The 15,605-nt window shown below is 48.8% G+C and overlaps 5 protein-coding genes across 5 annotated transcripts; 2 read left to right on the top strand and 3 right to left on the bottom strand.

Annotated features, from left to right (window-relative positions):
* Window positions 1–409: 409 nt before the first annotated feature.
* Window positions 410–2,570, bottom strand: DACRYDRAFT_16343 (uncharacterized protein; the record flags this gene model as incomplete). Its single annotated transcript, XM_040771190.1, has 9 exons — window positions 410–619; window positions 670–796; window positions 852–1,187; window positions 1,232–1,479; window positions 1,530–1,597; window positions 1,648–1,728; window positions 1,805–1,898; window positions 1,951–2,095; window positions 2,143–2,570. 9 exons carry the CDS (start codon window positions 2,568–2,570, stop codon window positions 410–412), a joined length of 1,737 nt encoding a protein of 578 aa, XP_040627846.1.
* A 1,086-nt stretch (window positions 2,571–3,656) lies between these two features.
* On the bottom strand, window positions 3,657–4,900 carry DACRYDRAFT_16342 (uncharacterized protein; the record flags this gene model as incomplete). Its single annotated transcript, XM_040771189.1, has 3 exons — window positions 3,657–3,709; window positions 3,760–4,270; window positions 4,385–4,900. 3 exons carry the CDS (start codon window positions 4,898–4,900, stop codon window positions 3,657–3,659), a joined length of 1,080 nt encoding a protein of 359 aa, XP_040627845.1.
* A 668-nt stretch (window positions 4,901–5,568) lies between these two features.
* Window positions 5,569–6,592, top strand: DACRYDRAFT_108290 (uncharacterized protein; the record flags this gene model as incomplete). The annotated part of the gene is made up of 2 exons (XM_040768623.1): window positions 5,569–5,644; window positions 5,697–6,592. 2 exons carry the CDS (start codon window positions 5,569–5,571, stop codon window positions 6,590–6,592), a joined length of 972 nt encoding a protein of 323 aa, XP_040627844.1.
* Window positions 6,593–9,180: 2,588 nt separating this feature from the next.
* On the top strand, window positions 9,181–9,363 carry DACRYDRAFT_53381 (uncharacterized protein; the record flags this gene model as incomplete). The annotated part of the gene is made up of 1 exon (XM_040775170.1): window positions 9,181–9,363. A coding segment is annotated over one exon (183 nt), but the record flags the coding sequence as incomplete, so codon positions are not given.
* An 817-nt stretch (window positions 9,364–10,180) lies between these two features.
* Window positions 10,181–12,329, bottom strand: DACRYDRAFT_16340 (uncharacterized protein; the record flags this gene model as incomplete). Its single annotated transcript, XM_040771188.1, has 6 exons — window positions 10,181–10,414; window positions 10,581–10,655; window positions 10,886–11,470; window positions 11,697–11,726; window positions 11,921–12,091; window positions 12,213–12,329. The coding sequence occupies 6 exons, from the start codon at window positions 12,327–12,329 to the stop codon at window positions 10,181–10,183; spliced, it is 1,212 nt and encodes a 403-aa protein (XP_040627842.1).
* Window positions 12,330–15,605: the final 3,276 nt, after the last annotated feature.

Genomic DNA, 15,605 nt, shown 5'->3' with positions numbered 1-15,605 from the left:
ATCACCTGACTAGGCTGAGTAAGCAAGATGTTCTAGCAGGTTCCACCACAGAGGTATAAATATAAGGCCTACTCTGCCTGGGACTGTCTCTTCAGACTTGGTCTCTTAGGATCATCCACAGGTACCTATACTGTAGATAGGTCTTAGTCATCAGGTCTACTCCACTTCCTTGTTGCCTGCTTAGACTCTTGGCACTCTTAGGTGAGTAGACTTAGTCAGCCTGTGTTGCCCTAACAGTAGTTGAGTTCTTCCCATTGAGATGTGCAGAGCCTGCACAGTCTGATTGTTGCATCATGTGGGACAAGATACCTGAAGGAGTTTTTGTCAAAAGGGCAAACCCTTTTTGACAACTCGCCATGTGAGTTTCATTATTGATGTCATACACTACACACATCCTAAGCTGCACAGTCTAACAGGAGGACACAATGGTGAATGTTAGACTACATAGGGATACAGGCTGTGCTAAACTTTGAGACAGGTCATACACATGACCCATATTAAAGAACTCCATCACAATCCATTGTGTCTTCCCCTTCCAGTAGCCTGTGGATGGTGTGGAGGCATGCACTGTCATCATAGCTTGACCAAGGTTGAAGGAGTGAACTGGCTGGTAACAATGCTGAATGTGATGTTCAGTAGGCTGTGCAGTCTGAAAAGGGAAAAGCTGACCTCATCTGCAAAGACATCATACATGGTCCCCATGTTGATTTGAAGCAGCAAGGTGGCCGCTGTGTTGAAAGCTGTGGCAGGTGCACAATCACTATTCCCATCAATGATTGTGAAGGAAAGACAGTATCTGCAGGATGCATGTTTCATCAGTATGCAGCCTGAGGGAAGATGGGTTAACTTACTTAGCAATGGGGACAGAAAAACTCTGCTTGCCAGTTGGGCAGTGGTAATGCAGGTTGTTTGGATCAAGGAAGGATTGATGCACCTTCCTATTACAATCCAGTGTAGCGCAGCCTGCATAAGTCACTGAGCACTGCTTGTTGATGTCAAGGGTGCCAGCAATGTGGAAAGTCATTGCCTTTGCAGCCTGGTCAAGGCATTCCGCATGAACTTGGTGGATGTTGACAATGGGAGGGGCTGTCATGAGGCTGCAGGCGGCCAAAGCAATGGTGCCATCAGCACTGCAGGATGTGCTGAGGAGGTGCCATTGGGAAGGATTGTCTTTTGCAGCTTCCCACCTATGAAGCATCAGATTGTGTGGCCTATCTCTGAATGCACTTACCAAGCAGTTAGGTCAGCATAGCCTGGAATGATGGCAGGCTCAAAGAAGACTTTTGTGTATGAAGCCACTGTCTTCAGGGACATTCCATAGGTGCAATCAACAGCAATGTTCTTTAGGAGAGCCACACAACCATCTGTCCCCTCCAGCTCTGCCCAGAACTCATTGAAAGCTACAAGACAAACAGAGCGACCTGAATCATCTACCAACCACATGTCGATCCTCATCATTGGAGCTGCAGATGCATGGCCCTGCAAACACATTAGTCAAAACCAAGGCTGTGCAGTTTGGGATAACTCACAAAGCTTGCATGTCTGGGGGCCTTACCATGCATCACATTGCTTGTGTTAGCAATGATGCATGGAACGTCTGAGGTATGAGTAAGAAAAAGGATGTGCAGCCTAGGGAAGATTACTCACTGATGATCTTCTTGTCTGGAATGCTGGGAAGCTGTATGATTGGGTGGTAGTTGAAGAAATAGAGTGGGATCAAGCCATCATCTGGAATCTGCATGTGGTCAGGCTGCACATCCTAAAGGGTGAACCACAAGCTGCTGTCTTACCTCAGTAAACTCACTGTTCCAGTTGTTGAAGTTGAGCTGGGTGACATGGAACGAGGGGCACCAATGTTGAACTAATGCCATAGCACCAACATTATAAATCTCATATATCTGAGCATCCTAGTCAGCAATATACATGGCAACATAATGATACAATACTCACCTTCCCCTCTTCTATGTCGGAGGCTTGAAGGTCACAGGCCCTGCAGACATCCAAGTCAATTTCCCCTGTTGCATCATGGCAGAGGATGTCGATTGTGCCATGCTCCTTAGGCTTGACCTGGGTGATGCAAATGCACACATTCAGGCTGCGCCATCAGCAGAATGAGCAGCCTGGATCGACCAAAAAACTAACCCTTTCATAAATGCCACAATGGTGTTTATGTTGGCAAATAAAGGCATCATGCCTAAGCCTGGAGGAGCCAAAGGCTGCACAGGTGGCTGAGGCAGAGGGCCAGGGAGAAGAGTTGGATTGGCAGTATAGTGCTGCATGATGGGTGGATCCAAGGGAGAAGATATCAAATGGAGCTGGTCAATTTGTGTTGGGATGGGAGGTGCAGGCTGTGCAACAATGGGTGCATGCAGGGCAACCAACTTGGGAGGAACCTGGCCCACGCCAATGATCATAAAGACAGTCCTGCCCATTTGGTTTTGAGTCGCAGCCTGCATCAGAAGGTGGTTGGCAGGTGCCATCTTGTCTGGGGTGGCAACCAAGTCTAAAGAGTGCAGATAACCCAAGTAAGGGGCATTAGCTGCCTCCCACCCTGGGATGATGGTGGGCATGTTGATGAGGTGGCCAGGGGTGCACCACCTCATCATATCAGTGATTATAAGTGAGACACTTATACTTGATCAGCATTGCAAAGGCTGTGCAGGCTGATTGTAGTACTTACTGACCATTGGCCACCCAATGCTGAGCCCCCCAAATATTGACCATGTTGAGGTTGCTGAACTCACCATGGTGCAGTCAAGGCACAAGATACTGGCCCACAACACAATTGTTCAGGACATCTTGGCCATCGCTGAGAGTCAGGCTGCGCAGAGGATTAGCAGGGTGCAGCCTGAAGAGTGCTTGTGCATACCAGATGAAGGGAGGATCCAGTGGGACAGCATCATCATTGATCAACTCTGTATAGGAGATGATTTGGACCATGATGTCATCATTGAGGTACTCTGCTGTGAGCAATCCATGAGTGAGCCCTCTCAGTGCATCTGGAGTCAGTATGCCAGCCATCAGATAGAGTTAAGCAGAGAGGGAGAGAGGTGGAGTTGATATTGGAGGGGATATGGTGAGAGGATGATGAGGAGCGCATGTATGCATGATGCATACACATGCCTACCCCATGGTGGGGGAGCGCAGCCTCTGCAGGACTGAATAAGTCATGTGATTACCTAGATTTAGGAATTTGCATACTTTGCACACACTGCCTGTGGGAACAGGGAGACCCTGATCCATTGTATCAGAAGAAATCTGGCTCAACTATGAATGATGGGGTGATGGTAGGGGTTGGTAAAGTTGGAGGTGGGAATCCCTAAATAGGCAATGACCCTGGGATCACAAGATCTCCACATTCACTGCAAATTGCAGGGTCCTTGGATACTGTAGGATGGGTAGTGGGGGTCACATGTGCTGACCTCTGCAAGTGCTTAGTATAGGTAAACAATGCTCAAATGCAGCATACAGTGCTTATCTCACCTAGGATACCTGTGCCTGTACCTAGTGTAGATTCTCTATGCTAGTTTAATTGGTTTCATAGGGCTTTGAAAGGTGAGCACAACCATGTAATACAGTTGTGTTTTCCCAAGCATTCAGCACCATTTTCTTCTATTAAACTACACTGATTTACATACTGCAAATGCCCCAGTATTTTACACAGTGGGGATGAGGTGGAGGAGGTTGATGAGGTGCAATATTAGCCCACCTGGGTACCTTAGTTAGCATAGGTTGAAAATCACAATGAGAAAAACTCACCCAGTGCCAGCAAGCCACTGACCATGGATGGCCCATGCTCCTTGATCACCTTGCCCACCTTGGGCACCCTCTTCTTCGCCCCCTTCCAGGCCCCCCCAACCTTCTCCATAGCCACTTCCTCTATCTCCCTCACCTGCTTGACCCTCCCCCCCAGCATGAGCTGTGCCAGACCCTCCCCCATTGCCCCATCCTTGAGCCCCACCTCCCATCCAGCCTTTGCCCAGACCAACTGGGTGCACTTCATCTTCTTCTCCCTCTTTGTGGTAGTGTTCAGTGCACAGATGTGCTGAATGTGCTCAAGGCCATGGTAATAGTTCCATGCCATCACAAAGGCATTGATCTCATCTTTGTAGGCAAGAGCTTTGTCCTTCGTAAGGCTGCCCAGCCTCTTGCAGTCAATCTGGGAGGCCTCCTCCAGCTCCTCCATCATCATGAACTTGGTGGACCCAAGAGGGTCCCAGATGACCTTGTCTTGGGTGGGCTTGGAGGGGTGGTCAGGCTTGCAGGAGATCTGTGAAAGGGGTCAGCATTGTGGGACTGGGAGGAAGGTGCTGCCTCTGAGGAGGCAGCACAACTGTATTACTCATGCAAGTAATACAGAGACAGTCCTATAATGAGGACTCACCTCATTGGCCTTGTCCACAGTCATTTCCTCCCCCTCCCCCTCTTCCCCCTCCTCACCTGCACCCTTGCCCTCCTCTTCCCCCTCCTCCTCATTGTCCTTGAGATGCTCACCAATGAACATCTGCCAGAGCTCATTGCCACCCATCTCATCAACAGGCCAGCTGAGCTGACAAAGGCACTTGAAGAGAAGTTTGCCCATCCCCACTTCAACAGGGGTCAGGCTGCCATACTTTGTATATGCCCCCTCCATGCAAGAGGGGGGCATATGGGCCCTCTCAGGCTTCTTTCCCTTCTTATCAAGGGTGGGGAAGGGATGTGCATGGCCCTCATGGGCTGAGGAGGCATCAGAGGAGCCAAGGGAATTGCTGGGGGCCTTGCAGCTGGAGAAGAGGTGCTCACCCTTCTCCCAGCAGTCCAGCATCTTCTCTAGGATGCAGAGGGGGGAGGAGGGGGTGTCATCACCAGAGGAGGAGGATGAGCCAAGCACAGAGGAAATGATATTGCTGATGTTGGCCATGCTTGTTGTGATCATTGAGATGGAAAGAGCAGAGGAGCCAAGCCAGTGCACAAAGGTAAGAAGGCATCTGGATAGGGACACAGCTGTGGATAGGGGTTAACCCCTATCCTGCAAGCTGTGTCCCTTCATACATGAGTTAGACTCATGTATGCAGGCTGTCAAAACCCAGCAGCCTGCAGGCGCTTGGCTGGCACAACCATGTAATACAGTTGTGCTGTCCCCTGAGGCTGACACCACCAGGGCAAAGAGGGCAGGTTGACTGTCACCAGCAAGAGTAGTCACCAGTAGGTAGAGCCATGAGAATATATTGACAGTAGTAGCCAGAGGTCACCCAGACAGACAAAAAAAAGCTTGAGAAAAAAACAATGACAAGCTTGAGGGGGAGAACAATGAACACATGTATGTGGCATTGATCTTGGCAATCCCTGAGATCATCAATCCTGGAGCCAATGTTGGATCTATTTCTGGCTGCAGCCCTAAGGGGCTTGCTCACCATCTCTGAACCCCTCACCATCATCTACCTCCTACCACAACATGGTCTAGATCAAATCTGTCTTCCAATTCTTTCCATAGCTGATTAACATTTGCATTGTAAGTACATTTGGATTTTATACTATGATATTCACTACTAATTGCATTGAAACAGGTACAAACCCACCTTGGACAAGATGGCAGGTTGTAGAGTGTACCCCATCCCTGCTGGTGTGCGCAGAGATGATACAGGGGCCAGGAGTGGGGAGAATGGTGCATGTTTCATTTCTCAGCCTATATTATGTATGCTGATGTGGGGCTGTAGATATTGTGCTGCCCTTCCCAGCCCCTCAACGTAACTGCCCCAAGCAAGTGACCAATGTAGTTGCTCAGGGCAAGAGGGCAGACATTGGGGGAGAGGGGGCACACAACCATATTACTCAAGTCCTTGCTAGCCTGTGTGGCAAGGCAGCCTCTGCCTTGTGGGGAGATGACAAAGTCATCCTTGGGTCTGGCAAACCCAAGGGCACAACTCTCTGCACCACAGAGAGTGACACCATCAACTCTGCAGTCCCCACCTCCTCAGCAAAGGCCAGCTCTGCCAGTGCTAATGTCTCGCCCATCCAACCCTCCAGCCCCTCCCTCACCCCACTCACCACCTCCAACACCTCCCTCACCATTCTCTCCAGGTCTTGGGACTCCTCCCCTGGGTCTTCTTTTGCTCCTCCCACATACAGCAACCTCCCTGACCTCATGACTTCTGACACTGAGACTGACTGCGAATCGACTCATATACATTCCAATTTGATGAAATCTATGACCACTGGCAACTATCAACTGGCTTCCAACTGCTCCCTCCCCCTGGCTGACTTCATCTCTGGCAACAAGATCCCTACCTCGGCAATCATCATTGACATCCCCAAAACCCACACATCCAATGTCACTGACATCCTCCCCCCCTACTCTGAGTGCCTGAATGACGGGCCCAAGTACAAGGCCCCCAAATGCTTACCTCATGCTGTTTTCAAACCCCCCGGGAGGAAGAAGCCCGTTTTTGCCAACAGCAAGACCTCCAAGCTCCCAAAAGTGACCAGGTCCAGCATCACCACTGAGGACCACACACACTGGGTGAGGGAGGTGGAGGAGCATGCAGTGAAGCTCAGCAGGGTCAGAGCAGCAATGAGCCTGATGGAGCCGAGGATTGGGAGGGTGAGTGCTTGAGAAGATGGGGAGGTTTTTCTCACTTCTGCTCTCACAATTATTACTTGCTTGTCCTGAGCTCTTTTCCTCTGTCTTTGTTTCTCCCCTTTCCAACCCATACCTTCTTCCCCCTCTCCCTATCTTGATGCCTGCACACTCTGTCTTACATCTGATGTATTATGCCATGTAGGGTGCATCTAACTTGTAATACATTCATTAAAAAAATTTGGAGATGCTGACCTGCACTGAGCTCATCACAGCTCAGTGCAGGTCAGCACAAGACCCTCCCATTGACCTCCTGTTGTCACCCAAAGCTGGTAAGGTGCATACATCTTGCTCTTGACATCCTTCTACTCATGCTGACAGCAAACTCAGGCTTTCCCATGACTCAAACTGATCAACCAACAATCTGACAGAGTCCGTACAATGGTAATGTCCTTCAACAATGGGCTTACAGCCCCAAAAATACACAACTCCCAAGCTGCAATGCCCAGCAAGTCCTGACATCGAAATATGGTGCAAATGTTGACTATGTGTCACACCAAGTTGACCCAAAGGCATCACGTTCAGCCTGAAGAGCTATCAAGAGCATCGACATGGAGTGGCTGGTTGTCTTGCTTGCCTGGCAAGACAGGCATGCCAGCAGCAAATGCCATCTAAGAAAGCTTGTTCCTCAGAGAGTCAATCTCAATCTCAAGCCCCCAGCCAACTCTCAGGCCTCCAGGATGAGGAGATGCTTTCTTATGACTTTGACAAGCCAGTATTGTACTCTACACCTCCCAATGAGGCGTCAGGAGAAGGTCTGCTGGAGGGGGAGTTGACAGTGGTAGCCCAGACTTTGTAGTAGGTAGCACTAGATGAATCAGGCCTAATCAAATCATTGGCTCCTAAGGTAGAGCCACTCAAATTGCCAGTCTGAAAGTCCTGGGTGAGCTCTGAAGCTGGAAGCAGCAATCCAAAGGGCCTCCGAACAAGAGAGGAAAAGGAGAACAAGCCATATGAGGTGAACAAGGGAGGCTTCCGAAGGTCAATCAGTTGAATTGAGGCTCAGATCAGTCTAAGAAGGAGCTAGAGCAAGGAGAGACTTTAAAGTTAAGCAGTAGTATTAGTTGTAAGTTAGAGAGACACCCGTCTTGAATGAGTGCAGTTGATAGTAAGTAAGAGAGGAATCTGAGCATCCCTATCCAAAGTATCCGAATCCGCCTATATATGTTTGGAGTGGTTCAGACCTTCAGACTACTACTAATGCTATGTCTAAGGGTCCACTTCTTGTTTCCAATAGTCCAGTTTGGCCAAGTTCTAGATGTCATTCAAAGAGGCATTCAAAGGTCAGATTTGAGCTCAAAACTTGAATGTGCAGCACAGTATACAACTTCGACCAGCTGACCAAGACTCCCTCGACTCCTCCTTTCCCTCTTCCTCCTCCTCCTCCTCCTACCCCTCCACCACCTCCACCTATACTCTCACCCGCTTCTTTCTGCCCTGCTGTGACCTCTGGTAATACAGTTCTGTCTTTTGACAGCACAACCATATTACACCCCTCACCACCTCCTCTCTCCTTACCTCCTCAGGTCCCATGAGATCCTCCAGCACCCTCTCACTCTCCCTCTCCTCTTCCTTCCCCTCCCTCTTGCTCACCTCCACCTGCTCAAGATCTCGAGATGCAGGTTCTCCCCTCTCGTGAAGTCCTTCTCAGCTTGGCAGTTCCAGTTCCAGTCAAGCATCTTGGTATCCCAATCTCTGCAACACCCATTCCTTATGAGCTTGCTTGGATTGCTCTGGAGCCTCTCGCAGTATATCTTGCCTTGCACACCAATCTGGTAGTATGGGGCTTCTGCCTCATACTTCTGCTTGTGCACACTTGGTTTCAACTTGCTGTGCTCTCTGTCTCTTGATTTTCTACTCTATCTTGGAATGGCTGAGTGTGTTACCCAAGGCAACCTCATACTTGCCTCTGAATGGACCTCCCCACACTCTGACAACCATCTACAAGTGCCTGCATCTGATCGATTGATTCAAGACGAAGACTCTGTGTCCTGCATGCTGGGAGTTCAAGAAGTTCAATGAGGAACAGCCAGATCTGGGCCTGCTGGAAGAACTGGGAGCTGAGGAGGAGTCTCCTACTGGTTTGTGACAAGAGACATGCTCTTGATGCAGCAAACCATTGTACAAGACTTCAGCCAACTCTGGCTTTTAGCAAGCAAGGAAATCTGCACCTTACAACATTCTCTCACTCCAACTCCCTGATATTCTCTCACAACCTGGATTCAAAGAGGCATGCAAATCTTACTTGGACTGGACAGTTGAACAGGGTGTCTATGCAACTATCCAAGATGGCTCCATTTGGCAGGAAATGAAGGCACCAGATGGGTCTTGGTTCTTTCCACCAAATCACCAAGAAGCTCTGGAACTGAACAAACTGTGTCTGGGCATTCTGGTGTCTTTGGATTGGTTCAACCCGAGCCAATCTGCAGTTGCAGAATCTCATTCAACTGGCCCTCTTGCTGTTTGCATTGCTAACCTGCCCCCTGAGCTAAGGTATGCAAGTTAACCTGTTTTCTTAATGTTCACCCTGACAATTTTCCAGATTTCATATTTGAAATCTCTATCTGATCACCATCACACCTGGCCCCAAAGAACCAAATGCCAAGCAGCTACAACCCTTCCTCCAGCCTCTTGTCAACAATCTTCTGCAGCTCTGGCAAGAAGGTCTTGTTGTCAAGATGCCCAAACACCCTGAAGGTGTACATATGGGCAACACAACCATATTACAGATCTTCACTGATCTGTAATACCCTGTAGGCTGGCTCATGCGTGTGGCCCTCCTAGGAGTCATATGTGATCACCCAGTGCTTTGCAAGATGTGCAGCTTTGCCAATCACTGGCATAGTGAGCACACTTGCACCCAGTGCAAGATTTCACACAACAACACCCTCAAGAAAGGCTGGGACACACAAGGCATCCCCCTACATGACAGCAAGAACCACAAGGAATGTGGCGCTTGAATGTACTTGTTAGAGGAAGAACTCCAGCGTTTGCTGAAGAACAAAGCTCCTAAGAAGCAGATTTCGGCTGCCAGGAAGAAGATCACAGAATATTTCAGCAAATATGGCATGCAATGGCCCAAGTTTCACCAGCTGCCATATTTTGATCCAGTGACAATGGCCATCACAGACCCCATGCACACCTTCCTGTTGGATATGTGTCTCATTTCCCTGCTTAGCTCTTAATATGGTTGTGCTACCCTGAGGAACACAACCATAGTACTCATTGCTTCTTCCTCCCCTTCCCTATCAAGACTATACTGACGTTACTTCTATCTAGGTGTGGTCAAGATGCTATGGTTTTCCAACTGGGTCAAGGGTGGGCATAAGGATGGTGTGCTGATGGGTGTACTCCATGAACACATGGATGCCAGCATACACTGAGAGCTGGATGAGATCCATGCCATTCTTTCAATGGTAAGCATGATTTCCATTGTCTGTATTGTTGAAACTGACAATGAAATGCCAGTTCAAGATGCCCACCTGGATTGCCCACCTGCCCACCCAGGTCAGGTCTCCAGCAGGAGGCAGCTTGACATCTGATGAATGGAGGGCCCTCGCAGTCCTATATGGACCAGTCACGGCCAGTCCCTCTACCTCTTTCATTCCTGCTCACACTCATCTTCACCAGATTCCTCCCATACTCCTCAAGGCCACAGACCACCCAAACATCAACTCCAACATCACTGCCAACTACCTGAAGCTCGCAACAGTCATCAAGATCTTCACTTGCTGACAGCTGACGGAGATAGAGCTCGCTAGAGCTGAGCAGCTCTGCAGAGAGTTCTTCAAGGGATACCTGGAGGTAAGCCATCATCTTTGGATAATCCTGCTTGTGCTGCCTTCATCATGGCACCACAACCATATTACAAAGTAGCTTTCCCTCCCTGAAGTTTCCCAAGCTGATTCTGCTGCAGATCTACAAGGAGAAGAACATTACCCTGACTTTTCACTGGGTAACACACATGGGAGATCAAGTTTGATGATATGGGCTGGTGCATGGCTTCTGGGCCTTCCTCTTCAAGAGGCTCAACAAGGTCCTGAAAACCAGATGCACAAATGGCCACAAGCATGGCGCTATCAAACTCATGTTTGCATGGGAGTTCAAGTGAGAGCTCAGTCTCTCAAGACTGGTAAGCTCTCCCTTATTGACTCCCACAGGTTGTGCAGCCCAGTGAAGGGCAGCACAACTGTATTACCCTCCTGAAGCCCCTCACTCCATTCCTAGACCTCAGTCCTCCTCAATCAAAGCCAGGACCTCCTTGCCCACCTCATCACCCAAGAGCTCAACAAGAGGACCAAGGACCTTGCCTGCAAGGGCACTCTCACCTCCATGGTCGCCCACACTGCTGATGACACTCTCATCACTCAAGGCTCTGCAAGATGGCAACCTGTGGGCCAATCTGAATGGGCCCATCTCAACCATGCCATGCAAGAGCATCTTCTCCACTGGTATTGAGGTGCTTTCCCTGACCAGCCTCTCTATCTGGCCACCAACCAACAAGCTCCCCACAAGGGACCATTCCTCAACACTGAAGGCCTCTTCTTCCCCACCCTGCTGCTTGATGGCAACAAGATTATGGCCACCCACAAACATGCACACAAGAAGGCAAACTCCCTCATCATGGTCCACTATGGCCCTGGTCTCAAATGGGCGGGCAAACTTCACCAAATCTGGCAGCACACGCAGGCCGGCATCAAGAAACCTCAAACTTTCATGGACATCACCTTCTTCATACATCCAGAGCAATATCACCCTGAGCTGGCCAAGCTCTACATAGACCTCCCAGAGCTGGAGGTCCATTTCTGGGAACATGAGTGCTACCAGAGGGCAGAGGACCTTTTGGGCCTCCCCCTAGTGCAAGTGAATGAGATTGCTGGCACTGCAGCTTGCTGGACTCTGGAGTTAGATGGCCGGAAAATGTGGATTACAACAGGTATGTCCAAGGTATGTCTTGTCCACAATCAGCATAGTATTACAGCTAATAGAGTTCTACCACAGAGTGGTCAATCTTTGTAATGAAAACTAGCTATGGTCAGGTTGTTTTGTCACTTTTCTTTTGGTCAAGGCTGACAGGCACCTTGAACAGATCCTGTTGTACAAGTGATTTCTATCATAATCCATAAGTAAGCATGTGCATCATCAGATGGAGAAAGGGACTCACTTTTGGAAGTAATAGCATAGTTGGTTGTGCTGTGAGGGCAGCACAACCATATTTCAATTACACAAAGCCATCATCCGAGAGGCCATCTGCTGTGTCTGACTCATACTCAAGCCTGGCCAGCTCACCACACAGCTTCTTACCAAGGGAGGCCAGGGAGGTATTATGCCTCTATCCCAATTGGCAACCCTCAGCAAGACATCCCTCACCCACTGCAGATCAAGCATCCAGTTGGCAGGGATGTTCTCCAGCAAGAAAGGCAATGTATGGCTGATATTGACACAAGTATACTCTGGCCTCTTCTTCTTCTTGTCCTTTGGAGAGTTGTTGATGAGGGTAGGTCATTTCTTCTTCTTGGCCATGATGAGGGACTTCTCCCATTCCCACAGCTGTGAGCAAGGTAAGCTGCAGTTCAACATGGCACTGGACACTGACCTTCTGATTTTTCCAGGCAGGATGAGGGACCTCCAAGACCTTGAGGTCATCATTGTCAATATCCACAGCCAAGATCTTGCCATGGTCAAAAAGCAGCTTACACCAAGCACAGGGCATCTTATGCTCTTTGCCTCCTGACCACTCCTCTGCCATGTGTTTGGGATCACACATATTGAGCTGGACCTTGAGCAAGTCCAGGCCATTCTCCTCACAGAAGGTCTTCAGCATGGGAGAGTTGCAAACCTGTCCAGCACACTGGGTTGGAACTCAGTGAGAGCCTGTGTCAGGAGTCACCTCATTTTGGTCTGGATCAAAGCAATATCAATGCTATTTACAAGCATCTCAATGCTAAGGACAAGCATCTTGAGGATAGCAGCAAGCTTTGCAATGCCATATCTGTGCAAGCAGACAAGATCAGGCATATTGTATGGTTGCTCAAGGCTCATTATGATATCAAAGAGTATCACAAATATTGATTGGCAACCATACCAGGGTGCACTCCTATCCACCTTCCCATGGTATTGCATGTGATCTTGTGTCAGGGACCACTTATCGGGATTGCTTGGCAACTTGGAGAAGTCACAATATCAGGGTTTGGCAATATCAAAGACCAAGAAGGCATTGAGAAGCAAGTTCTCACAATATTGGCTCATTGGTAATATCGAGATGGTATTGCCATCTTGGCATCAAGTCCACACAGGCTTGCCCTGAGGTAACCTCTCCTGTACAGATTATCAGCCACAATCTCAAACTGCTTCTAACCCTTTTGTACATAGAGTTGCCCATTATTGTGATGTATGCCTTAGATTTGATCTCTCAGGAATTCCACTGTCTAGTCAATATTCTGGTCTTATGACCAATCTCCCTCGAGAAGCCAAGTGTGCTTCAATAGTGTGATCCTCTCTTCAATATTGACATCAAGAGAGCATCCTCCACTCATGATTACCTTGATTTACTTGTTGTACCTCTCTGAGCAGCCAATTGCTTGACCAAGATGCTGAGTCCTCCTCTCAGACAACTTGAGCTCTGGTCAATAGCCCTATCTTGGGATGATATTGGACCTTCAGCCCAGCCAAACAGCCAATTCCCCTCAATATGGACAAGCCCCTCAGTATCACATTCTCACTCGCTATGTGCCACCTTTCTTGATGTTTGGAACTCCACTATGTGGACAGCTGATATGCACAATAGGACAAAGCCTAGTCAGCATTCCCCTTCAGTTGGTGTTGACCCCCACTGATATCCACAACTCCCCAAACCAATGCTCTGAGAGTCATGATGATATTGGCAGCTGTCTCTTGACACCTCACAATATCTTGGTTCAAGAGTCTCACACCCCTCTTCATGTCACAAAACCTCTTCTTGACAGCAAGTCAACAGCTTGCAGATCCAGTCTATGGCCAGTGGTCATATCGATGGATTACTGATGCCCTCAACTCTGTCTCAATCCAACTCCCCTTTCCCATCATGGCCGAGGACTCTATGATATTGTTTGAGAACACACGAGACACTTGATAGCATGCAAGATGCTTAGTGCTCCTGGATATTGACATGATCCAATGATATCAACCATCCCCTCACTATTCCCCTTCACTACACCTGGTGTCACAATAACCCAAACTGAGCTCCAGTATACTTGATATTGGGTTGTTTGGGCATCAGGGCTACACTGAGATTGGAGCTTTGCCCTCGATACAAGATCTCAAGCTTGCTAGATGGTGTGCCCTGACAGCCTGTCTCAAGGGCAGCACAACCATATTACTCATGGTTGGCATCCTTGCCCTCCTCCTCCCAATCAAATTCAAGCCCTGTGCACCATCTCCAGTTCCTTCCTCTACCTCATGCTGATTCTTGTGGATCTTCATGAAGTTTGACCACATGCGACTGATGATCCAACCCAAAAGGTGTCCGAAATATCAGAGGTCCAAATAAGTTGGTCCGATGGGTGGTGTGCAAGAACTTGCTAGGAAAAATATGGGGGAGATGGGGAAAGTCAGTAGAAAATGCTGGAGTCAGCCTGAAGCTGAGCTGTCAGAAATTGGTCAGTAAATCAGAGCTTGGTGTCCATCTAGTCAAGTCTCAATAGGTCCAGTCAAATCTGCTAAGTCAAGTCCAGTCTGCCAGTATACCAGTAATTGGATCTGTATATGTCTAATGGAAAGGGGCAGAATAATCTAGATACAGGAGTCTCTGGAAACTACTTATACTAGCTACTCTAAACTATACTCAATACTAATCTGGTCTTCAGATACCTCTCCAAGGCAGACCTTGGTATCCAGGTGGGTTGATCCCATTGCAGAGGAAACCTGTGGTCATCATGCCAAATATCCGAGTGGTCCCATCACCTGGGGAATCATAGTAGTTGCCATGCCGAATATCCGTGGGGGGGTCAAGACTCATTGCCGGGGTGCATTGTCCATGTAGTGAGGGCCCATAGTGCTGCGCAATGGTCTCTAAGGCCCAAAAATAACCATGGGAATACCAGCCTGACACACCCCACCAGAGGTGAGGTTGTTCACTGATCAAGATCAACAGCACTTCTGCATTCACCCAAGCTGCTTGATGCTCAAGAGGAATGCACTTGTCCTGGCCCTGCAACCATATTGCAGTAAATAATACAGTTGTGCTGCTCTGAAAGGCTCCCTGCTTACCATTTCCTGTTGAAGCATGAGCTCCACAACCCTCTCCATAATCATCAAATTTGGCAATGTGTTCTTGTTCTTTGAGAAGTCCGACAGCAAGAAATTGCCTTCTTCATCAGGTGAACATGTTGAGCTGCCAACTGAATACATCTTCTTGCCAGGCTCATAGGCGAACAGGTTGTATCCAACAATGCACACTTGAGTGTGAAGAGGGTAAGCATCTGATCTCTGGTGAACAGCTGACTGACACTTACCTGTAGATGCTTCTTCCATTTGATCTGGTGACCCAAGAGGAAGACTGGGTTTATGTCAAGGACAGTGAGCTTCTTTTTGACCACCTTGGGTGTGACTGGCATCTCTTCTCCAGGATGGAGCAAGTGCAGCCTGGACTTGTGCTTCTTCTTGGCTGGCTTGGCATTAGCCTGCTGATGGGCAGCAGCATGCCAAACAACAGGCGAGTCCTCAATATCAGCATGGGCATTGTCATCATCAGCAGAAGGCAGGGAGACAAGGCCAGCCTGGGGAGAGGGTTTGGGTGTGGGCATCCAGGAGGAAGAGAAGGTTGAGGAGGTGTTAGGGCAACACAGGCTGACTAAGTCTGCTCACCTAAGAGTGCCAAGAGTCTAAGCAGGCAACAAGGAAGTGGAGTAGACCTGATGACTAAGACCTATCTACAGTATAGGTATCTGTGGATGATCCTAAGAGACCAAGTCTGAAGAGACAGTCCCAGGCAGAGTAGGCCTTATATTTA

The sequence above is a fragment of the Dacryopinax primogenitus genome, assembly GCF_000292625.1.
Source record: "Dacryopinax primogenitus strain DJM-731 SS1 chromosome Unknown DACRYscaffold_11, whole genome shotgun sequence".
NCBI lineage: Eukaryota > Fungi > Basidiomycota > Dacrymycetes > Dacrymycetales > Dacrymycetaceae > Dacryopinax > Dacryopinax primogenitus.
Note: the sequence above shows the minus strand (reverse complement) of the source record. Positions and strands in the feature narration are given on the sequence as shown.